The sequence below is a fragment of the Lynx rufus genome, unplaced genomic scaffold (genome assembly GCF_022079265.1).
Source record: "Lynx rufus isolate CCGP_SWC_20201006 ecotype Redwood Valley unplaced genomic scaffold, mLynRuf1.p SCAF_7, whole genome shotgun sequence".
Classification (NCBI taxonomy): Eukaryota; Metazoa; Chordata; class Mammalia; order Carnivora; family Felidae; genus Lynx; species Lynx rufus.
Genome location: NW_025814889.1, coordinates 23,992,788 through 24,014,078, shown reverse-complemented (window position 1 = coordinate 24,014,078; position 21,291 = coordinate 23,992,788). Strand labels below are relative to the sequence as shown.

Below are 21,291 nucleotides of genomic sequence, written 5' to 3'. Positions count from 1 at the left end.
TGTGTACCAGGCACTCTGCTGGACACTGGCATTACAACGACAAATACGGTATATTCAGTGTCCTGCAGTTACTTACTGTCTAGCTGGGAAGAGAGGCATCTAAAGAGGCAGTTAAATAAAAGTGGCAATGTTCCTAGGGGAAGAAGAAAAAAATACAGTGATAGCACACAGGACAGAATACTAACTAGCTGCCTAGAGGAAATCAGGAAATGTTACTCAGAGGTGAAATTGTGTGAAACATGTCAAAATCAACAAGTTCATTCAAGGAGCTATGCGAAAGGACTGCAGACATGGGGAACCCTTCAATGTTACCAGCGATTCTCCCAAGAGATGTGTTTATTAAATATTCTGTAGTGTATGGTGCATACTCAATAATAAGGGCTTATGTGAAATTTGGGGAATAAAATGGACTATCAATCTTTGGATTTTCCACAACCCTTAAATCTAAGCCTCTTGTCTTTACAGGAACGAGCAGATATTCTTGGTAGAAAAACCAATGATTGTAGAATGTGTGAGTATGACTGGTTCCTCTACTTTCTTTGCCGTTTCCACATTTTCTGAGTGTTGTCTGACACACCTACTTTTTTCTTTTCAAATTTTTATTTAAATTCTAGTTAGTTAACATACAGTGCAATATGGGTTTCAGGAGTAGAGTTCAGTGATTCATCACTTACATACAACACCCAGGGTTCATCATAAGTGCCCTCCTTAATACCCATCACCCATCTAGCCCGTGCCCTGCCCACCTCCCTCTGTTAACCCTGTTTGTTCTCTATCTTTAAGAGTCTTCATGGTTTGTTTGCCTCTTTCTTTTTTTCTCCCCCGGCATATGTTCATCTGTTTTGTTTCTTCGATTCCATATATGAGTGAATTACGTAAGATTTGTCTTTCTCTGACTGACTTATTTTTGGTAGCATAATACACTGTAGCTCCATCCATGTTGTTGCAAATGGCAAGATTTCATTTTCATGGCTGAGTAATATTTGTTGTATGTGTATATATATGCGCGCACACACACACACACACACACACACCACATTTTCTTTATCCATTCATCAGTCGCTGGACACTTGGGCTCCCTCCACAGTTTGGCTATTATTATTGATGATGTAACACACCTACTCTTAATGTCTTCTCTCTTCCAATTACAAACTGCGTCATCCCTTACCTTATTATTACTACTGTTGCTACTACTACTACTACTACTATTATTATTATTATTAATTTATGGTGAAAAAATAGTAAGTCTGTGAAAACAGGTTTGTGGGGCAGATATTTAGAAATCATTCACTCATATCTTCAAGTCAACTGTCCGAAGGTGCTGCACTTGTGCTAAATATTTGTCAAATTAAAGATGTTCACTGAGGGGCACTGGGTGGCTCAGTCAGTTAAGCGTCCAGCTTCGGCTCAGGTCATGATCTCGCAGTTCATGAGTTCGAGTCCCGCATCGGGCTCTGTGCTGACTGTTCAGAGCCTGGAGCCTGCCTCACATTCTGCGTCTCCCTCTCTCTCTGCCCCTCCCCCACTCACACTCTGTCTCTCTCTGTGTCAGATAAACAAACATTTAAAAAACTGTTAACTGAATTTCCAAATAAATAATGTTCGCTAAATTTCAAATACATAAGCATTTTACCTGTACAATTATCTGATTCATTGATTGCAATGAAAATTCCCTGATGGTAACAAGAATGAGAGGTGCAGATAAATGAAAGGTTAAAAAGCCGATTGAATAGATGATGGTTGGGTTGAGTGTGTGGAAGATGCTAAGGGCACAGCTTGCAAAAGGCAGGTGGACAGAGGGATGTGTAAACGGACAATGCAACTTCAGGAGCATAGCTATGGTTAAGCAAAGAAACGTGACCCTAAGATCATTATTAGAGCAATAATGAATTCACTGAACATTCAGAAGAAACGTTTTTGGTTTTGAAGAAAATAATAGAAACTACTGGGCTATTCAATAGATAAGACATAAGGAGGAGATTCAGAAGCATGGAGGAATGGTTGTAAAAGGCACATTTCAAAGTTCTAGCAAGATGGTATCTTTCTCTCTCTCATTTTTTTTAAGACTCTATTGTTGGGGCACCTGGGTGGCTCCGTGGGTTAAGCATCCAACTTCCACTCAGGTCATGATCATACAGTCCATTGAGTTCGAGCCCCCACATTGGGCACTGTGCTGACAGCTCAGCCTGGAGCCTGGTTTGATCCTGTGTCTCCCTCTCTCTCTGCCCCTCCCCACTCACACTCTATCTCTCTTTCTCAAAAAAAAAATAAATGTTGAAAACAATTTTTAAAGAAAGACTCTGTTGTTACTCACTTGCTAATGAAGTCATTGAATTCTGCTGACCATATCTCAGGCTGCCTTAGATGGGGGGGTGGATTCCTAGAAAAATAAGAATCAAGGTTGGATTGTGCACGTTGGTCAGTCAGTGCACAATCAGAGCTGGACAGACTAATGCGTTACTGCAGTCAGAGGTTCTGTCAGGCATCATCAAGCAGGGCCACAATTTTCGAATTCAAAGACAGATAATTAGTTATTAATCATTCTTTATATAAAATGACAGCTTGTTTTTCTGAATGCACTTAATAGATGACCCAATTTTTCTGATAAATTTTTTTCTTTTAAGGAGTCTTTCTGCTTTTACCTGAGAGCCCTATGGGGAAACATCAATAACTTGGCAGAATAGAAACAATGAATACTAGAGACTTTTTTTTTAACTCTGAGTCCTGCAGAAGCCTCTGAGGAATATCCAGGGTATAGAGAGGTAACCTCAAAGGTGTGCTGTTCAGAATACGAGGGAGACTGTGGCAGAGAGGGGCATTAATAGAATGCCTTTAGGAGCTGTTCTGTTGCTTCTGGAAACAAGGTTACGAAAGTAAGGAACTGGAAAATATGATTAGCTATAAAGCTCTGAATGCCACTTAAAAGATTTTGTTATTAGTTTCTCTTATTTTTAGGCCAAACAAATCTTTTTGTTTTTGGCATGTTCAGGAATACAAAGGCACATCACTTGGAAATGAGGCTGATCTAACTCTGTAATCAAGCAGCATTGATCAACCATGATGGCTGAACTTGCTGAAGTACTGCCTTACGCTAATTCTAACAGCTCTTTGTTTTCATTAGTAGAATGGAAACACTTTGTCTTCAGTTCTGCATTACTCCTTAAATAGCTTATAATGAAATTAGTGTACAGTTTGTACAGGCTCATTAAAGAAAAGTGCAGCCACTCATCTACCCTAGATCACGCCTAGGGCTCATTGTACAATTCTCAGGGCCATTTGAAGACTGCTGATTTGCACATTAAAAGAAGTAATTCTTTTCTCCAATGGTCTTGCTTTGCTTCTCGTCCTCCTGCAAATTTCCTTTCTAAGAGATTTATTGGCTTGCTTTGAGTATAACAAAGTTTCGATGATTTGAGAACACTCAGAACAAGGTAGCTTTTCAGATCCCTTTTTTCCCCCCAATTATTTCTACAGTTAGTGTTCTAAGAACTTCATGTCAGAGATATACTCTGACATGGTGGCAGAAGTAAGGAGAAATAAGTAAGAGAATGTAGTTTCCAGAAGCACCTTGCTCACAGGTGCAATAAACACGAATGGTGGTGTCATTCCTCCTCCATCTGGTGTCACTACCAAGAGTAATAACATCCGGCTAACAACCTTGGTAGTTTAAACCATAATTAAAATGGCTCAGGAAGTACAGTGCTTCTTACACACTGAATGACAGTAGGAGTTAGGAAACATAGATTTTTTTTTCTGTTTTCCTCAAATTTAATGAAATGGCTTAGACTTGGCAGAGAGCCGGTTTTCTGTTCTTTTTTTGTAATCTTGTTTCCCCTCTTACCGAATAAGCAGTATATTTTACAAGTAAGTTAGACCTGAGATTTACATTCACATTGTTACGTAAAGGATGATAAGGCATTATAATTCAGAACATGTATATCAGACAGGAAGGTCAAAGATAAAATTAAAAACACACTCGAATTCTTTGGTCTTCTACTAATTTAAATACATGCCAAATGTCCCAAATGGACCCATTTAGACATGAATACGACATATTGGCATTATTTCTTTAGGACTGGAGAACTGCGCCCCAGGGCTTTGCATATATGATTCTACATGCTATAGGCACTAGGGTGACAAAATTTGTTTAATGGAGAGTGGTAACAAGCTATATAACATACTACCCTACTACCCTGCCCTAGACCCCTTTCATCACAGGCCCTGGGTGTGCACTCCATTAGAATTATGGTACCAGGCACAGTCTTTAAGATAGCCCTCAAAAGGTAACATATTTGTATTAAAAACAGGCAGTCTTTTCAAATCAGGTTTTGGAAATATCTAGGAACTAACCAAAACATGTATAAAATAGTGTTTAATTAGTAATACGATAAAAAGGGGAAAATTTGTCAATATACACACTGAAGGGGAGGGGTCTACGTAGATAGGAAAGTGCTTTCGTGGCTCCAAAGAGATTATTCTAAAGTTACTGTTCTATGTTAATATGTTCAAAATATTAACAAGCTCAAAATCATTACTATTTTATCAGTCAAATCTGTTTATAATTTTATTAGTAACATCATTTTAAACTTCCAAAGAGACGTCTTAGCAAGTAGTAAAAAATTACTGGATTGATAGAGTAAAGCAAAGCGAATCACTGTTGCACTGACTATGGCCCAGGGCCTTCCTGACAAATTTGGGAGTGGATCAAGAGTGAAAGGAACTGCTGTTTTCTGAGATCAAGTCCTCCAAAAAGGAAAACACACTGAGTGTCAAGAGAAAGATCTTACTTAGACCAGGAAAATGAAACCATTGAATAAATACAGTGTCTCAGAATAGGCAGAATGATATTCCAGGCCACTGTGCTCCAAACTTGCTGAAATATGTTGAATATTTCCATGATGAGCACCACTGGCTTGGGGAAGAAAGACAGGCTACAGATACTGTACCCCATGTTCATCCTCTGACCTTGGTATTTTGAAGAGTGCTCTCATAGGATGCAGGTCGGCCAGTGGAGGATCTCCATCCCCTAGCTCGATGGCTGTGATCCCCAGGGACCATGTGTCACACCTGGCATCATAAGTGGTATCCAATTGCTGTTCACATGCAATCACCTAGTAGAAAATGGGGGGGGGGGAAGTGAAGTTTATGACTTTAGCAAGCATTGTAGCAAAAGGAAGCATAAAAGTCCCCAATTTATATTAAAAATTCACGTGACAAATATTCACAGTATTAGTCATAATAGCCCCAAAGGGGAAACAACCCAAATGTCCATCAACTGGTGATGGATAAACAAAATATGGTATATGCATACAATGGAATATCATTCAGCCATCAGAAGGAATGGACTACTGATACATGCTACAACATGGGTAAACACTAAAAGAAAGAAGCCAGACATGAAGGCCACATAGCGTATGACTCTATTTACATGAAATGCTCACAATAAGCAAATCCACAGACAAAAAGCAGATTAGTGGTTGCCTAGTGTAGGAGAGCTTGGGAGTGACTGTTACTGAGTAAAGGATTTCTTCTAGAGGGAAAGAAAATGCTTTAAAACTAGATTCTGATGATGGTTGCACAACTCTGTAAATATACACCTAAAAGTAATCAAATTGTACATGTCAAATAAGCTAATTATATGGTATGTGTATGTGAACTTTATATTAATAAAGCTGTTAAAAATAAAAAAACACATTCATATGAATTTTCTGTTCTGTTGTGTATCTTCAACTTCCTTAATATAAAAATGTATTTTGCCCCACCATATTTTTTCCATTATTTTATGGCTACATGTGATCCTGGAATATCTCACCAAAGGCTTGGGTGAATTTATGCCCCAATTTGCCTAAGACATTCTTGGTTTTATGCTTGCTTTCCTAGAGTCATTATAAATATCATCCCCTTTCTCTCTGCAAAGTGTCATGGCTTGTAAAAAGTATATGTTCACCTATCATGGTCACTATTTCCCTTGTGCCCTCCATCCTGATACACACGGATTTCAGTTTGGAAAGGATGGTTTTATGTAACCAACAACTGCTACCTTTGATCTAGACTTTAATTTAAAAATATCAAATCAAGGGGTGCCTGGGTGCCTCAGTCAGTTAAGCGTCTGACTTCGGCTCAGGTCATGATCTTATGGTTCATGGGTTCAAGCCCCACATTGGGCTCTGTGCTGAAAGCTTGGGGCCTGGAGCCTGATTCAGATTCTCCCTCTCTTTCTGCCCTCCCCTGCTCATGCCCTGTCTCTGTCTCTCAAAAATAAACAAACATAAAAAAAATTTTTTTTAAATGTCAAATCAAGAGTTTCACTTTTCAACTTATAATTGACTTGAACAATCTTGCCTCTGAGTCCGTAAAAACACTGAAATAAATTTATGCCATTAATTATGGAGAACATATTAAAACTATTTACCTTACTATTTTCTAATCTAGGAGATTTGTCATTAATAACATAGAGCTGGTATATATGTTAGCTTCATTAGCTAGATAGCTTCATTAGCTAGATAGCTGGTTATTCAAAATATACTCTTCAACAGTTCTAAATAAATGGACATTTATTGAAATACTGACACTTATTCACAAGTTAGAAAATGCTTATTACAGAAAGACATATAATATGCACAAAATATGGAATATATATGTATTTATATGACAGCTTGAAAAGACGGCAGTGAATCTTTCCCCTTTATGTAATACCCATTGGTTTGTTAAGCAGGAAAGCACTTTCAAACCCCGTTTACTGAAAATAAATAATGACCTACCAGTAAAATGATAGTCGAGTAACTGCATACTTAAGGAGTGTCAATTTTATGATTAACTCATTTAATACTCTGATAATTGAATTTTAGATAGATCAAAATATTTTCTTTTACTTATATGTGAGAGTTGTTCCAAGATCCACTAATCAAAATTGCTTTCTTTACTAGGGTGCCTGGGCGTCTGACTTTGGCTCAGGTCATGATCTTGCAGTTCATGGGTTAGGGCCCTGCATCAGGCTCTTGCCAACAGCTCAGAGCCTGGAGCCTCCTTCAGATTCCATGTCTCCCTGTCTCTCTGTCCCTCCCCCACTCATGCTCTCTCTCAAAAAAACACTTTAGGGGCGCCTGGGTGGCGCAGTCGGTTAAGCGTCCGACTTCAGCCAGGTCACGATCTCGAGGTCCGTGAGTTCGAGCCCCGCGTCGGGCTCTGGGCTGATGGCTCAGAGCCTGGAGCCTGTTTCCGATTCTGTGTCTCCCTCTCTCTCTGCCCCTCCCCCGTTCATGCTCTGTCTCTCTCTGTCCCAAAAATAAATAAACGTTGAAAAAAAAAAATTAAAAAAAAAAAAACAAAACACTTTAAAGAAGTTTTTTTTTTAATTGCTTTTTCACTAAAAGCAAACTTACACATATAACAATGGTCTGTTTCTATAACATATGAAAAATATAAAGCTACACTATTATTTAATATTAATAATAGTACAATTATTACATATTATAGCATTTATATTACTAATATACATAAATAAGATACACTGTTTAATATTATCCCTATATTTTATCAATTTAGTTTTAAAATTTTGTCATGAGCTTTTAAAACACTAGTAATACATCAGAACAAACTGAAGAAACTCTCACTTGAGAATCCCTTAATTCAATTTTGGTTTTGTTTATATGATTACGCTATTTTTATTCCAAGATGTACACCTTGCTTAAAAGTTTTTTAATTCAGGGGCACTTGGGTGGCTCAGTCGGTTAAGCGTCCAACGTCCGCTCAGGTCATGATACACCAGTCTGTGGGTTCGAGCCCCGCATCAGGCTCTGTGCTGACAGCTCAGAGCCTGGAGCCTGCTTCAGATTCTGTGTCTCCCTCTCTCTCTGCTCCTCCCCCGTGCTCGCTAGCACACACTCCCTCTCTCTCAAAAGTAAATAAATATTAAAAAAAATTAAAAAGAAAAAAGAGTTTTTTAATCCATTGGAGTTTTTAAAAGATTCTTGAGATAATGTATCCTTTCTCCATCTTTTACATTTACATTTTACTTTTTTGCAAGTAATAATTGAATTAGTATTAAAATAGAAACAGCACACAAAGATTTAATCCTCAAACACACTTAGTTCTAAAATTTTGCAATATTAATGTAGTATTTGAACTGCTTCTTCTCCCTTCACTCCCTAGAAAATGGTAGATAAATAGCAGAACCCTCCCCAGAGGCTGAGAGTTTTCAAACATAAGTCTTCTTTACTGATAAACATAATTAAAAAGATTAAAGGCATTAACAGGGGCTGTGGAGAGAAGACGGGACTCTAGAAAACTTTCTCCCTCAGCAATTTTGGCAGTTTATTCACCACTTCCCAAGAGTCACCCAAGATGAGCATGGCCCTCCCAGGCAGACTCACTCAATATAGGAACCCGTTACATAGGTTAATAAGCGAAAATCTGATACTAAACAAAGGTTAGGGATTTTCATAATATTTCTTAGTTTAAAAACAAAATCTAAGTATCAATAGTATAGATATATGCTGAGCAACTAAAAGTAAATTTAACAGAAAATTAAGGCCGCAAGCACTTTCTGTTGACCTCATTGGATTTATTCATTCAATCCTTCATTTACTCATTCATTCATTCACGCCCATGTATTGAGCACCTCCCATGTTCCTTCTCATACAAAAATCTCTCATAAAAATGACACAACTGACGTTTCCTTCTAGTACATTCCTAAACATGGGGCGACAGTGCATGCATGAAAAGGAAAGCCAGAAAGGATTCAATATTACATTTGTCTCTCTCAAAACCGTCTGACCTCAGGAGCCATCCAAAATGGTGTTCCCACGGATGTATTCCTACGGTGCCAAGTGCTGGTGAGTTGTGCAGACACACCTGGAAGGAAGAAACAAGACTTACATTCCTGCATTAATTACTCATGCAAAGAGACTCCAGTTGTAACAAATTTGCTTACAAACTAATATTAAAATTGTGTTCCCGTAAAGCTGCCACAGAATTTGAACTTCACATTAAAGTATACTACGTCAGGGGCGCCTGGGTGGCTCAGTCGGTTGGACATCCGACTTCAGCTCAGGTCATGATCTCGCGGTCCGTGAGTTCGAGCCCCGCGTTGGGTTCTGTGCTGACAGCTCAGAGCCTGGAGCCTGTTTCGGATTCTGTGTCTCCCTCTCTCTGACCCTCCCCCGTTCATGCTCTGTCTCTCTCTGTCTCAAAAATAAATAAACGTTAAAAAAAAAAATGTGAAGTATCCTACATCAGAATTTCGTCATAGCCAAAGTCTAGAATGATCCTCTTATTTTGTATTTCTCGTATCCAAACCTCCCTATTCTTAAAGCCCCATTTCAAGTTTTATTCCCGCATGCTGATATTTAATCTGCTCCTGATCATACTAACCTCAATTTTTTTAAACTTCTACATTTTTAACTACCTGTCTATATTATTTATTTTGGCATGTAATTTGTATCTGAACCGTACGCTTCCCTCCCTCCCTCCTCCTCCCTCTGTCCATTACTAAATTGTGGTGCATTTGAGAATTTTTCTATGGTTGTAGGCACATAGTAGGTTACTTGTGAATGTGAATCAAATTATTTTCCATCACACGATCAACTTTGGACAAATCACACCTGTCTAGTTTCAAATTAACGGCATCTATTTAATCCAACACCATGAATAGAATTAGTTGTTTTCCTTTATAGAGATTACAGATGGAAGGACTACAGGGAAGAGGTATAACCAAGTATTTCAGTCATGTCATCCCACTAATTACACCTGTTAGAAATAATCATAATTAACCCTTAAGAAAATTAGGAGCAAAGTCTCTCCTTGCATTTCACACTCCCGTTCCTCATGCAGGCTGTCCAGTGCTCTTCCCTTGACCTGCTCTGAAATTGATGGGTTACACCCACACCATGGGCCTCCACTCCCTGATTTCCCTGTTTTGAAAAGCACCTCTTAGGTGTCACATTTGTTTTAGGCTCTGGCTATTTATAAGCCAACTAGGAGAAAGGCACTGATTAAGATTTAAATTTGGATATATTTGATTCTTCCAGGATGACATCTGACTTTTATCATGAAATTCAAAGGCCATATTCAGCCACATGGGTATTTCAGTGGGGGAAATATACTTAAATATTGGTGGAATATACTTGGGCAGAGGGTAGGCAGTATGTTTTGGTTCCACATGAATTGCATCTCACAATGACCTAACCTATTCCACCATTGTATAAATCCTGTCCCACACAGAATCTTCATCTATGCCCTTCCAATTTTGTCTGTGAAGGGGCGCCTGGGTGGCTCAGTTGGCTAAGTGTCCGACTTCAGCTCAGGTGATGATCTCATAGTTCATGGGTTCGAGCCCCACATCGGGCTCCGTGCTGACAGCTCAGAGTCTGGATCGTGCTTCCGATTCTGTGTATCCCACTCTGTCCCTCTCCTACTTGTGCTCCGTCTCTCTATCTCAAAAATAAATAAACATTAAAAAATAAATTAAAAAAATTTTTGTCTGTGAAAAAGTTAATTATGTGACAGAAAAAAATATCCTCACTAAATAATTTTTTCAAATTCAAAGGAGGTTATCTAATCTGTGCTTGAAGAGTCTCCCTTAAATATTTTCTCACAGACTATCTGAAGAAAGAGAATCAACATTTAAGAGCACATTTCTCCAAAATACTCCTTCTACTTTTACCCCTACTCCAAGCATTTGAACCTTCAGAAAAATTAAATTTATTAAAAAAAATTTTTTTTTAATGTGTATTTATTTTTGACAGAGACAGACAGAGCATGAGTGGGGGAGGGGCAGAGAGAGAGCTAGACACAGAATCTGAAACAGGCTCCAGGCTCTGAGCTGTCAGCACAGAGCCTGACGTGGGGCTCGAACCATGAACCGTGAGATCATGACCTGAGCCGAAGTCGGATGTTCAACCGACTGAGACACCCAGGCGCCCCAGAAAAATTAAATTTAAATCTAAACATTTTAGATTGTCTTCTTCTATGAATTAAAGGTAGAAGTGACTAAACTTGGATTTTATGAGAGTATCAGAGTATCGTAATTTATTTATATAAGTGGGAAAGCAAACGGATTTAAAAATAAATTTAGGGTGCTTGGGTAGCTCAGGAGGTTAAGCATTCAACTCTTCAGTTTGGCTCATAATCATAAGATTGAGCCCCACATCAGGCTCGGCACTGAGTGTGGGACTTGCTTAAGATTCTCTTTCTCCCTCTCCCCCACTTGCTCACACACTCTCTCTCAAAAAGAAAAAAAAATCAATTTAAAATTGATTCTAAATTTACTAAGATTTATTCTAAGGGTATATATTTATTCATTTATTTATTTAAATTTACATTATACTTGATCTTTGGTGAACATTTTTGTCTCAACTTCATAAAGATCATTTAAAAATTCAAATGTCATTTAACTGAAATGTAAAGGGAAAAAAACCCACAACCAAACAAAAACATCAAAAGTTTTGCTCAGGGCAGGTGAGTGACATTTTAGACTAATCATGTGATCTTTTTTCCTCTTCATGAATATAAAGAAAAGATTATATTACTAGAGTTGGCATTTTTTAGCAAGTAGCCATGTCCTGCGGTCTGAATTTATAAGCTTGGATGGTTGGAAAGGACTTTCCATGGAAGGATACTGGAAAAAAGTTTTTTAGGGTGTTATATGTGACCCAAAGCAGTTCCATTCAGACTCTTTTTTTCTTGGAAGTGTGAATTTTTTTTTTTTTTTGAAACGTGAATCTTGAGTAGAGTGGACACTCAGGGAGGAGGTAACCAGAGTAGAGTCAACCAATGGCAGAGCTCTAAAACTAGGTCCAGGTGAAGTTCTATTCTTAGGAGGCCAGATGGCCCAGCTTCTTTCTCCCTTGACTTTGTAAGCCCATCAGTGTTGTTGTCAGTATCTTTGCCTGAGTTGGTCAGAGTTAGTTTCTATTGCTTACAACCAAGGAATTCTAACTGATACAAGGCCTAAATGATTTTACAAATAAAGGAGCAAATTAACAAGGGTAATAGTCAATAATGAGTCTATAAAGCCTAAAAGTCATTAGGTTTTATATTAATGTGAGTTTATATTACAGGTATACATTAATATGAGATTAAATATTTTCTAGGACACATATTTGGCCTCCAAACTCTTTACTCACACATCCCAAAGAATAAGTAAGTTTTGAACAAGCACAATCAATACAGATATAGCTATAGATAGACTATTCTCTATATATTTACTTCTGTTTTTAAAATTTTTTTTTTTCAACGTTTATTTATTTTTGGGACAGAGAGAGACAGAGCATGAACGGGGGAGGGGCAGAGAGAGAGGGAGACACAGCATCGGAAACAGGCTCCAGGCTCTGAGCCATCAGCCCAGAGCCTGACGCGGGGCTCGAACTCACGGACCGCGAGATCGTGACCTGGCTGAAGTCGGACGCTTAACCGACTGCGCCACCCAGGCGCCCCTATTTACTTCTGTTTTTAAATTTTTTTAATCTTTATTTATGTTTGGGAGAGAGAGAGAGAGAGAGAGACAGAGTATGAGCAGGGGAAAAACAGAGAGAGAGGGAGACACAGAATCCAAAGCAGGCTCCAGGCTCTGAGCTGTCAGCACAGAGCCAGACATGGGGCTCAAACTCACAAGCTACAAGATCATGACCTGAGCCAAAGTCGGACGCTTAACTGACTAGCCACCCAGGTGACCCATTACTATGTTAATATATGCATTGTGAAACACATAAATGAAGATAATTTTAAAGTATGAGATTAAATAACTGTACTATGAATATTTCATAATTAGATATGAATATTTTTTTCTGCACTACAATGATGTCTTACCAACACCCTGGTATTGACACCCCCTTCAAGGACCACTGGTTAGAGTATGGAGTGCAGGGGTAATGAATTACAATGCTCTTGAGGTCTTACTTATCTATCATTTAGTGGCTTTTAGGATCCTGCAGAAATAATGTTTTACAGCTGGTTCCTGTATGGAACTAAGGAAATGTAAAACTGTAAACTGTGTGGAAAGAAAAAAAAATTTAGTCCAGAATGTGAAGAAGGAAAAATAAAAGCGCTCAAATAAGTGAAAAAGGGACAATGCAACTAGGTAGAGTAGGAAGCTTTGTATCTGATAATATTAGATGATTTTTACATTAAAAACAAGACACAACTCAACTATGAAGGAGTGACCAAAGAAGGTGTTTACCAAACTCCATGTGTGTGTTAAACATTTATGCAATTGCTAAACTTCAACTTCATTTTACCAACACAACCAAACAGCTTTGGAGCTAGCAGACAACTTAATGGTCATAAAGTCTGTGTTCATTTTCAGGTTAGTAAACTTTGGCTGGAGTAAGTTTCCTGAGGACAAATGGCATTTTCACTTGGTATAAATTTTCACAAGAAAAGTGGCTAGGAAGGTAGAAAAATGCAAAATTCCATTAAAAGCGATTACCATAAATTACTTTAAAAGGCAACAGGAATCCAAATGATGAGTTTGGGAGCCCTAGGAAGTAAAGACGATTAGGAAAATCATCTTGTCCAGAGAGGGAATAATGGAATAAGTCACCAAAGTAAACAGTTATGTAAGCATCTCAAAGGAGAAGATGCTAAAAGGTGGAAAATTCCAGACAGGTTGGGATAGTGAGAATACGGGAAGAAACAGGAGGCCAGAGAGAGATCAGAGCTGAAAAGAAAACAGACTAGAAGAGAGGACAATAATACACTGAAAGTCAAAGCCACAGGAACATTAAGGTGGTATACATTAATGATTCTTCAGCCCTTTGCTTTGATTATATTGAAATTCTCATGCTATTTTAGGCCCTTCCAACAAGGTTTCCTGAGCTGCTTGATGGTTTGTACAACAACTCTGTCCCCTATTGCATAAGTCCTCTTTCTAGGGAGAAAATTGTGTCAGGAGGTCTCTTAGGGTCTTAGGAAGTCAGAAGAAGCATTAAGTATGTGGCTTCCAATGTGGTTTCAACAAACCAGACAACTTCAGGAAACTTGATTTGCTATAACCAGACAGCAAAATCCTTGACATCTAAAGAGAGCAAAGGGAAAAGCATGAGATTTTGTTGTTGTCTTTGTTAAAAACAATACTGCAGGAATGAGAATTGAAATTATAAAAATACAGATTTTTTTCAACAAGAAGAGTCCATAAGATTTATTACACCACCTAATATCCTCATTCTATTGATGAAGTTAAGATTGTATAATGATTAATCTGGCCATGGTATCCACATATTTGGTCAAACATCATTCTGGATGTTTCTGTGAAAGTGTGTTTTGGATGAAATTACCTGTGAGTGAAGCAGATTATCCTCCACATTGTGGATAAGCCTTATTCAATAAGTGAAGGGCCTTAATAGAACCAAGACTGACATTCACTGGGTAAGAAGGACTTCTGCCAGCAGACTACCTTGGACTTAAACTGTAACTTTTCCCTGGGTCTTCAGCCTGCCAGCTTAACATTAGATTCTGTGTTTTTATTTTTTATTTAAAACAATTTTTTTAATGTTTTATTCATCCTTGAGAAAGAGCATGAGCGAGGGAGGGGCAGAGTGAGATCGGGACACAGAATCCGAAGCAGGCTCCAGGCTCTGAGCTGTCAGTACAGTGCCTGATGCGGGGCTCGAACTCACAAACCATGAGATCATGACCTGAGTCGAAGTCTGATGCTCTGCTGACTAAGCCCCAGCACCTAGATTTTGGAATCACCAAGCCTCCAGAGTCATATGAACCATTTCCTTAAAATAAGTCAGTCTCCTCTTCATCCGCCACCCCACCCATCATATCCTGTTGATTCTGTTTCTCTGGAGAACTCTGACAGAGATTTTGGTACTGAGAGTGGTTCTGAAGGAACAGAATCTTAAAGATGATTTTTCTAACTTGGTTCTGGGGTTTTTGGAATTGGCTTTCTAATCTAGTTAGATTAAAGACATTGATGGCTCTATTTCCAGTAGTAAAGAGCACTGATAGTCCATGGCATGATGTGGCAAATAGAGGTACACAAAATATCAGCATTGGATACTTCTAATCAAACACTTACTTGTAAGAGGCATGGTTCAGGGTGATATCTTTGAACATTTTGTCAAACTAATGAATAGAATGAAATTGGCTGGTTTCTGTCAATATCGCTGGACAAGATGAAGGGGAAAAAAAAGAATGAGCTCAGGGATTCAAATTCCCAGCTTCAAGTGCTACACAAATGACCTGAAAGCTTCTACGTCTGCCCTAAAAGAAACCCTCTCTGGTAGATGAAGAGCTTAGATTACTGAAAAACAAACCTAGAATCCCATTATTAAGGGTGTGGGATAATGGTGGAAGGAACATAAACTTGGATAAGGCTGAATTTGTTGATAGATACCCACAATGCAGAGATTTTGCATTTAATATCACAGCTTGGGAAAGAAGGGGATTTACCCGGTCTGGTTGATTGGTTGGCTCAGACACGGGTGAAAAAGTTGCCCTAGTAAATGAACTTGAAATGCCAGAACTACACTGGTTTACTCTAGAGGAAGAGATTCAAAGACTTAGGAAGATTGAAGTGTTGGAGAGGATTTTTCATTTAAGACCTACTCACCCAACATGGGAACATCCAGAGGACATGCCTTTCAATGTAACTGTGAGAAATGCATTTTTGAGAGCAGTCCCAGAATCTTTGAGAGCTCTATTATCACTCTTCTCTGTAGGCTAGACTTTACAATGGGAATTGATGCCACTGAATTAGGAAAGCTAAATACACTGAGAGGAATTGGATCACACAGTGGTAGGAGCCAAGTGGTAGTCTTCAACTCCAAGGGTAAGGTGGGCAGTTACCGTAACAGGCACCAGAGTCAAAGCAGTAATCAGAAGACTCTGCATTGCAGAGACCTACGGTGTTGCCTAGTCGATATCAGTGTTAGCAAAAGTGAAATAGATGGGAAGACTATGAAATTAATCTGAATAAGCAAAATAGTCCTAAGTCAAGTGAACGTAAGTGTAACTTGAATCATCAAAAGCAGACAGTCATGGCTTCTCAATCAACCCCAAGCCTTAAGCTGGTTTTGTAGACCCAGAATCCCTTGAACGAAGGGGAGGTCGCCCCTTGAGAAAGTACCCCAGTACGCTACCAAAACTTTGTTAAAAATCTCTGAGCCTTCCCCAAAGGGACCAATGGCTTTTTACTAGGGTGATTTTACACTGGGGAAAAGGAAATAATCAGACTTTTCTGGGATTGCTAGATGCCACCTCTGAACTGGCACTTATTCCAGGAGACCCCAAATGTCACTGTGCTCCACCAGTCAGAATAGGGATTTAATAGACATCAAGTGAGCAATGAGGTTCAGTTCAGATCCATCTGACAGTGGGCCCAAGCTTTTGTTTTCTCATTATTAATTCAGGAGACTAGGATAAGTCAATGATTATGACTTTTGGGTCACAAAGTATTTAGTTTTGTGAAAACTTTATACTTTCTCATCAGGAAATTCATATTCACATTATGTGTTGCATATAGGAATATTAAAAATCTCCTGACATTCTTGTACTTAATATACCAAATGACATTCAAGGTTACCTCCAGCTTTAGCTTTCAGTGAGTCTATAAGATGACACAGGTAAGTGATTCTGTGCAATCACTACTCCTATCCATACTGATGTGATTTCCTTTGGAAATCTGTCCTCTCTCCAGTCTACCTGGCACTAAATCTTTCCCTTTAATACTCAGCTCATATCTTATAATGGAGATTATGTAGTGCTTTCTCTAAAGACATCAAGACCACACTGCTTACTGCACTCTCCTTGGCTTTGAACATAAAACCATGTACCTAGATCTGTGCAATTTAATTATGTTTGACCTTGCATGTGTGTATATGTATAATACTGGACCTCAGTTATAGAGAGTTGAATACAGTTGACCCTTGAACATGGGGCCTAGGAGTGCCAACCCCCAACCCTCACAGTTGAAAATATGCATATACTTTTGACTTTCCAAAAACTTTACTAATGGCCCGCTGTTGACTGGAAAATTTACCAATAACATAAACGGTTGATTACCACACATTTTCTGGATCATATATATTATATACTGTATTCATACTACAGAGTAAGGTAGAGAAAAGAAGATGTTATTAAGAAAATCATAAAGAAAATACATTCACAGTACTGTACTGTATTGAAAATAATCCATGTATAAGTGGACCGGTGTTGTTCAAGGGACAACTGTATATAGAATATTCCTCATGTATGGTGCATTATCATCATTGATCTCTTATTTTTTCATTCCCTTTTATCCCCAATCACCTCTCCCATTACCCTGTCTCCTCCCTTCCCCTGCCCTCCTCCCCAATAAAAATCTTTTTGCTTGGAGCTTTTCAGGAATTTAAATATTAGAGCTGCAGACTAAGGCCATGTAATTTTAGTCCAAGTCACATACTCTATAATAAGAAAAACTGAGAGAGAAAAGAGGTGATTCTTAAAAAAAATATAAGGAAGTCCTCTTTGATTGACCTAAATTCATCATTCCATGGAAAGGCAGACTTGGTACTTTTATTAAAATTTCTACAGCTGCATTGAAGTAATTAGTTTGCTTCTGTGTTGGGTAAATCTCTAGATACAAAGTTTTCTCTATTACCAAATAAAAGCTCTTTCAAAACATCTGAAATCCATTCTTTTTTTTAAGTTTATTTTTATTTTTAGAGAGACATAGAGAGCAAGTGGGGGAGGGACAGAGGGAGAGGAAGACAGAGTCCCACATGGGTCTTGAACTCATGAACCACAAGATGATGACCTCAGCAAAAATCAAGAGTCAGACACTTAACTGACTGAGCCACCCAGGTGCCCTTTTCTGAAATTGATTCTTGACTTCATGATAGAATTTCTAGGTTATACTTCATGTAATTTAACTTCAACAAATTAAAATTCTGACCATCTCTCAGAATATAAGGCAGTGCACATCAATAAGAAACCATATTGTCTAGTATATTTAGAAAATACCTTTGTCCTTCCTTTTCCATAATGCTCTTAAAAGAAAATCTTTCTGTATTCACGTTACTTGCAAAATGGGAAGGTTCAGGCAGGCTTGCTTAAGACTCTTTCCCTGGTCATGGCTAACAGAATCAAAGAAAGGTATCTGACCTAGCTTGTCCAACTGAGCTTCTTCTCCCACTCCAAATTCCTTTAACTTGGGGTGCTAAAAGTCGAGGTAGGTTATCTATTCCTACTGGACCCACACGTCATATAGGCTGAGAAGGTTGAGGCTGCTATTTGAGTAAATAGCCTTGATGGGCAACATGAAAACTCCAGAGGCTGGTCTGTAGACAACCACAGAGAACAGAAAGGACAGATTTGGTTTCTCCAGTGACATAGCAAGAGGCAGCAACTGATTGTGGTTCTTGCCTTCCATTCTTCTGTTGGTTTCAGTCCCCCCTGTTCTTCCTATCTATGAGATTGCCTTTTGTATCTTACTCTTTTTTGAAGCTAGTTTGGTTTTCTCGTCCTTACAACTAAAAGACCCTTGACTGAAACATACAACGTAATCTATAATGTTGAAAAGCTTAGTTCAAACGTAATCTAGGATGTTGAATAGCTTAATTCAACTTTGAGGGGCTTGGATGGTTCAGTTGGTTGAGTGTCCAACCACAGCTCAGGTCATGCTCTCACTGTTCATGAGTTTGAGCCCCAAACTCAATTCTTTCCTGTTGGCATGAAGCCCACTTTGGATCCTCCGTCCCCCTCTCTCTGTCCCTCTTCCACTTGCATGTACACACACACACTCTCTCTCCCCCCCTCAAAATTAAACAAACATTAAAAAAATTTTAATTAGGGCTCAGTCAGTTAAGCATCTGACTTTTGGTTTTATGATCTCATGGTTTCATGAGTTCGAGCCTTGCACTGGGCTCTATGCTAACAGTGTGGAGCCTGCTTGGGATTCTGTCTCCCTCTCTCTCTCTCTGCCCCTCCCCAACTCATGCTGTCTCTCTCCCTCTCAAAATAAATACACTTTTTTTAAAGTGTATTTAGTTTGGAATACTAGAGCCTACAGGTTCAGCTGGAAACAGTCCATTTATTCATGGTTCTGATATAGATAATAAAAGAATTACAAATGTCTTTTCTTTCAAATAAATTCTATCTGGGGTGCCTGGGTGGCTCAGTTGGTTAAGCATCAACTTCAGCTCAGGTCATGATCTCACAGCTTATTAGTTCGAGCCCCACACTGGGCTCTCTGCTCTCAGTGCAGAGTCTACTTTGGATCCTCTGCCCCCCTTTCTCTGCCTCTCCCTGCTCTCTCTCTCAAAAATAAACAAACATTAATTTTTTTAAATAATAAATTCCATCTGAATGAAATATTAATTTTTAGTATATGTATGAAAATTCTAAAGCTCTGCCAACTTTCAAAAATGGCTCTTCCCCCTAGTTATTTTTCCCATATAGTATTTCATTCTATAAAGCACTAGTTCTCAAATTTTCAAGATTCATAACATCCAACTACCAACACACGTTTATATACATACACATATATATCTTTAGACATATATATATCTTTACATATATATATCTTTACATATATATATATATATGTGCACACACACACACACGTACATAAACATCGAGACTCCCATGCTAAATCTCCAGCTCTACTCCATAGTTTAAAAATGTTTTTTGCTATAATTTCAACATTAGAGAAAAGTTGGTAAGAGAAGTTCAAAAAAACTTTTCTCCTGAACCATTTAAAGAGTTAAGTAGGCCACATGATGCCTCTCCACACCCAAACAGTTTAGTGATTGCTACAAAGACATTCCCCTACATACCCACTGTACAACTAATAAGATGAGGAAGTTAACACTGATACATTTCTACCATCTAATCTATTTTCCCTATTGAAGATTCATCAATTGTCCCAAATATGTCCATCCCCACAACAAAAGAATCCAGCCCAGGACCATGTGTTGCATTTAGCTGTCATGCCTCTTAAGTCTCCTTCAATCTGGAGTTCTTTAATCTTTGCTTGAATTTTATGACCTTGACACTTTTTAACGTCAGGCCAGTTACTCTGCAGAATGTTCCTGAATTTGGATTTTCCCTCACAATTATAGTTTTGGCAGGAACATCATGGAAGTGATACTGATGGTTATGACTGCGATCCTACCAGATGGTATGTGATTTTCACTTGTTCCATTACTAGTTGTACTCACTTTGATCAACTGCTTATGTTTTGTCCTGAAAGTGTCTCTTTTTCTTTTGTAATTAAGTATTTTATGAAATCTTTTGAGACCATGTGAATATCCTATTTCTAATCAAAACTTAACATACTAGTTTAGGACCCATTCAAGTTTTGGGATGAATTAATTATTACTATGACGATTTCCAAATGATCATTTAAAAAATTTCACTATCCCTTCTATATTTATTAGTTGCTATTCTTCTGCAAGAAAAGCTTTTGCTTCTTTCCATTCATTTATTTATATATCTAAGTATGCAAGTGTGGATTAATGGATTTCTATTTTATTCAATGAGTTACCATCATTACCGTCATTATTATCATTATTTTGATGCTAAAATTTTCCCAGATTTGCTCAGTGAGAATTCCTTCAATTTGGCTTCTGTGTTCTTTTGACATGTTACCATTATTCTTTTAACATTTCCTTCCTTTTGAGCACATTAAGTTCCATGTTCATCTTGTATAGCCATTAAAATCAGTCTTTCTCTAAGAATCCTGGCTTCCTCTTAATTGAGAACTGTATTTAGAAACCAAAAGCTAAGTGCTTGATGGGCTTGTTCTTGGTACATCAACGTTTGCAAGCCCTCTTAGTAGAAATACCTAAATAACATGTATACACCTACACACACACACACACACACACACACACACACACACACACACGTCCCACATGCACATTCCATTATATTTATTTTTATATTTGTCTATATATATTGAAAACCATGCTTGCAAAATGATACCTCCAATTCCAATCTAACACTACTGGGTTTAGTTTTCTTCCTTTCCATATTTGTAATTCTTCTCTCTAACAGTAAGAAACCTGGCTCCGCTTGTACACATTATATTTCCTGATGGTATTAATCCCCCTTTATGTAACAATGTCTTGTCTCCATCTCGACCCCTACACAGATGTCTTTCTTACCTAGCTTGGTCTCTGATAACCTGAAGTAGGGTCGTCATCATCTCCCTAGACAGATGTTCTCCTTGTCCCACCCAGGGACTCACACTCCTCTCCAACTGAACCCCATTACCACCACCCTCCCAGCATGGATGTCTTTCTCACCACACTCAGGCTCAAACCTCATGCTGAGCTGTACCCTGCTCTCTTGTGCTTGTTCAGT

The 21,291-nt window shown here is 38.4% G+C and overlaps 1 protein-coding gene across 1 annotated transcript in view; it reads right to left on the bottom strand.

The window, feature by feature from the left end:
• Window positions 1-21,291, bottom strand: part of MYO3A (myosin IIIA) — a 226,806-nt gene that overhangs the window by 173,189 nt on the left and 32,326 nt on the right. Inside the window, exons 5-7 of the mRNA XM_047066241.1 lie at window positions 8,777-8,853; window positions 4,966-5,111; window positions 2,315-2,380 (exon numbers count right to left, since the gene is read on the bottom strand). Coding sequence (XP_046922197.1) covers window positions 2,315-2,380; window positions 4,966-5,111; window positions 8,777-8,853 — 289 coding nt within the window. The remainder of the gene's footprint in view (window positions 1-2,314; window positions 2,381-4,965; window positions 5,112-8,776; window positions 8,854-21,291) is intronic.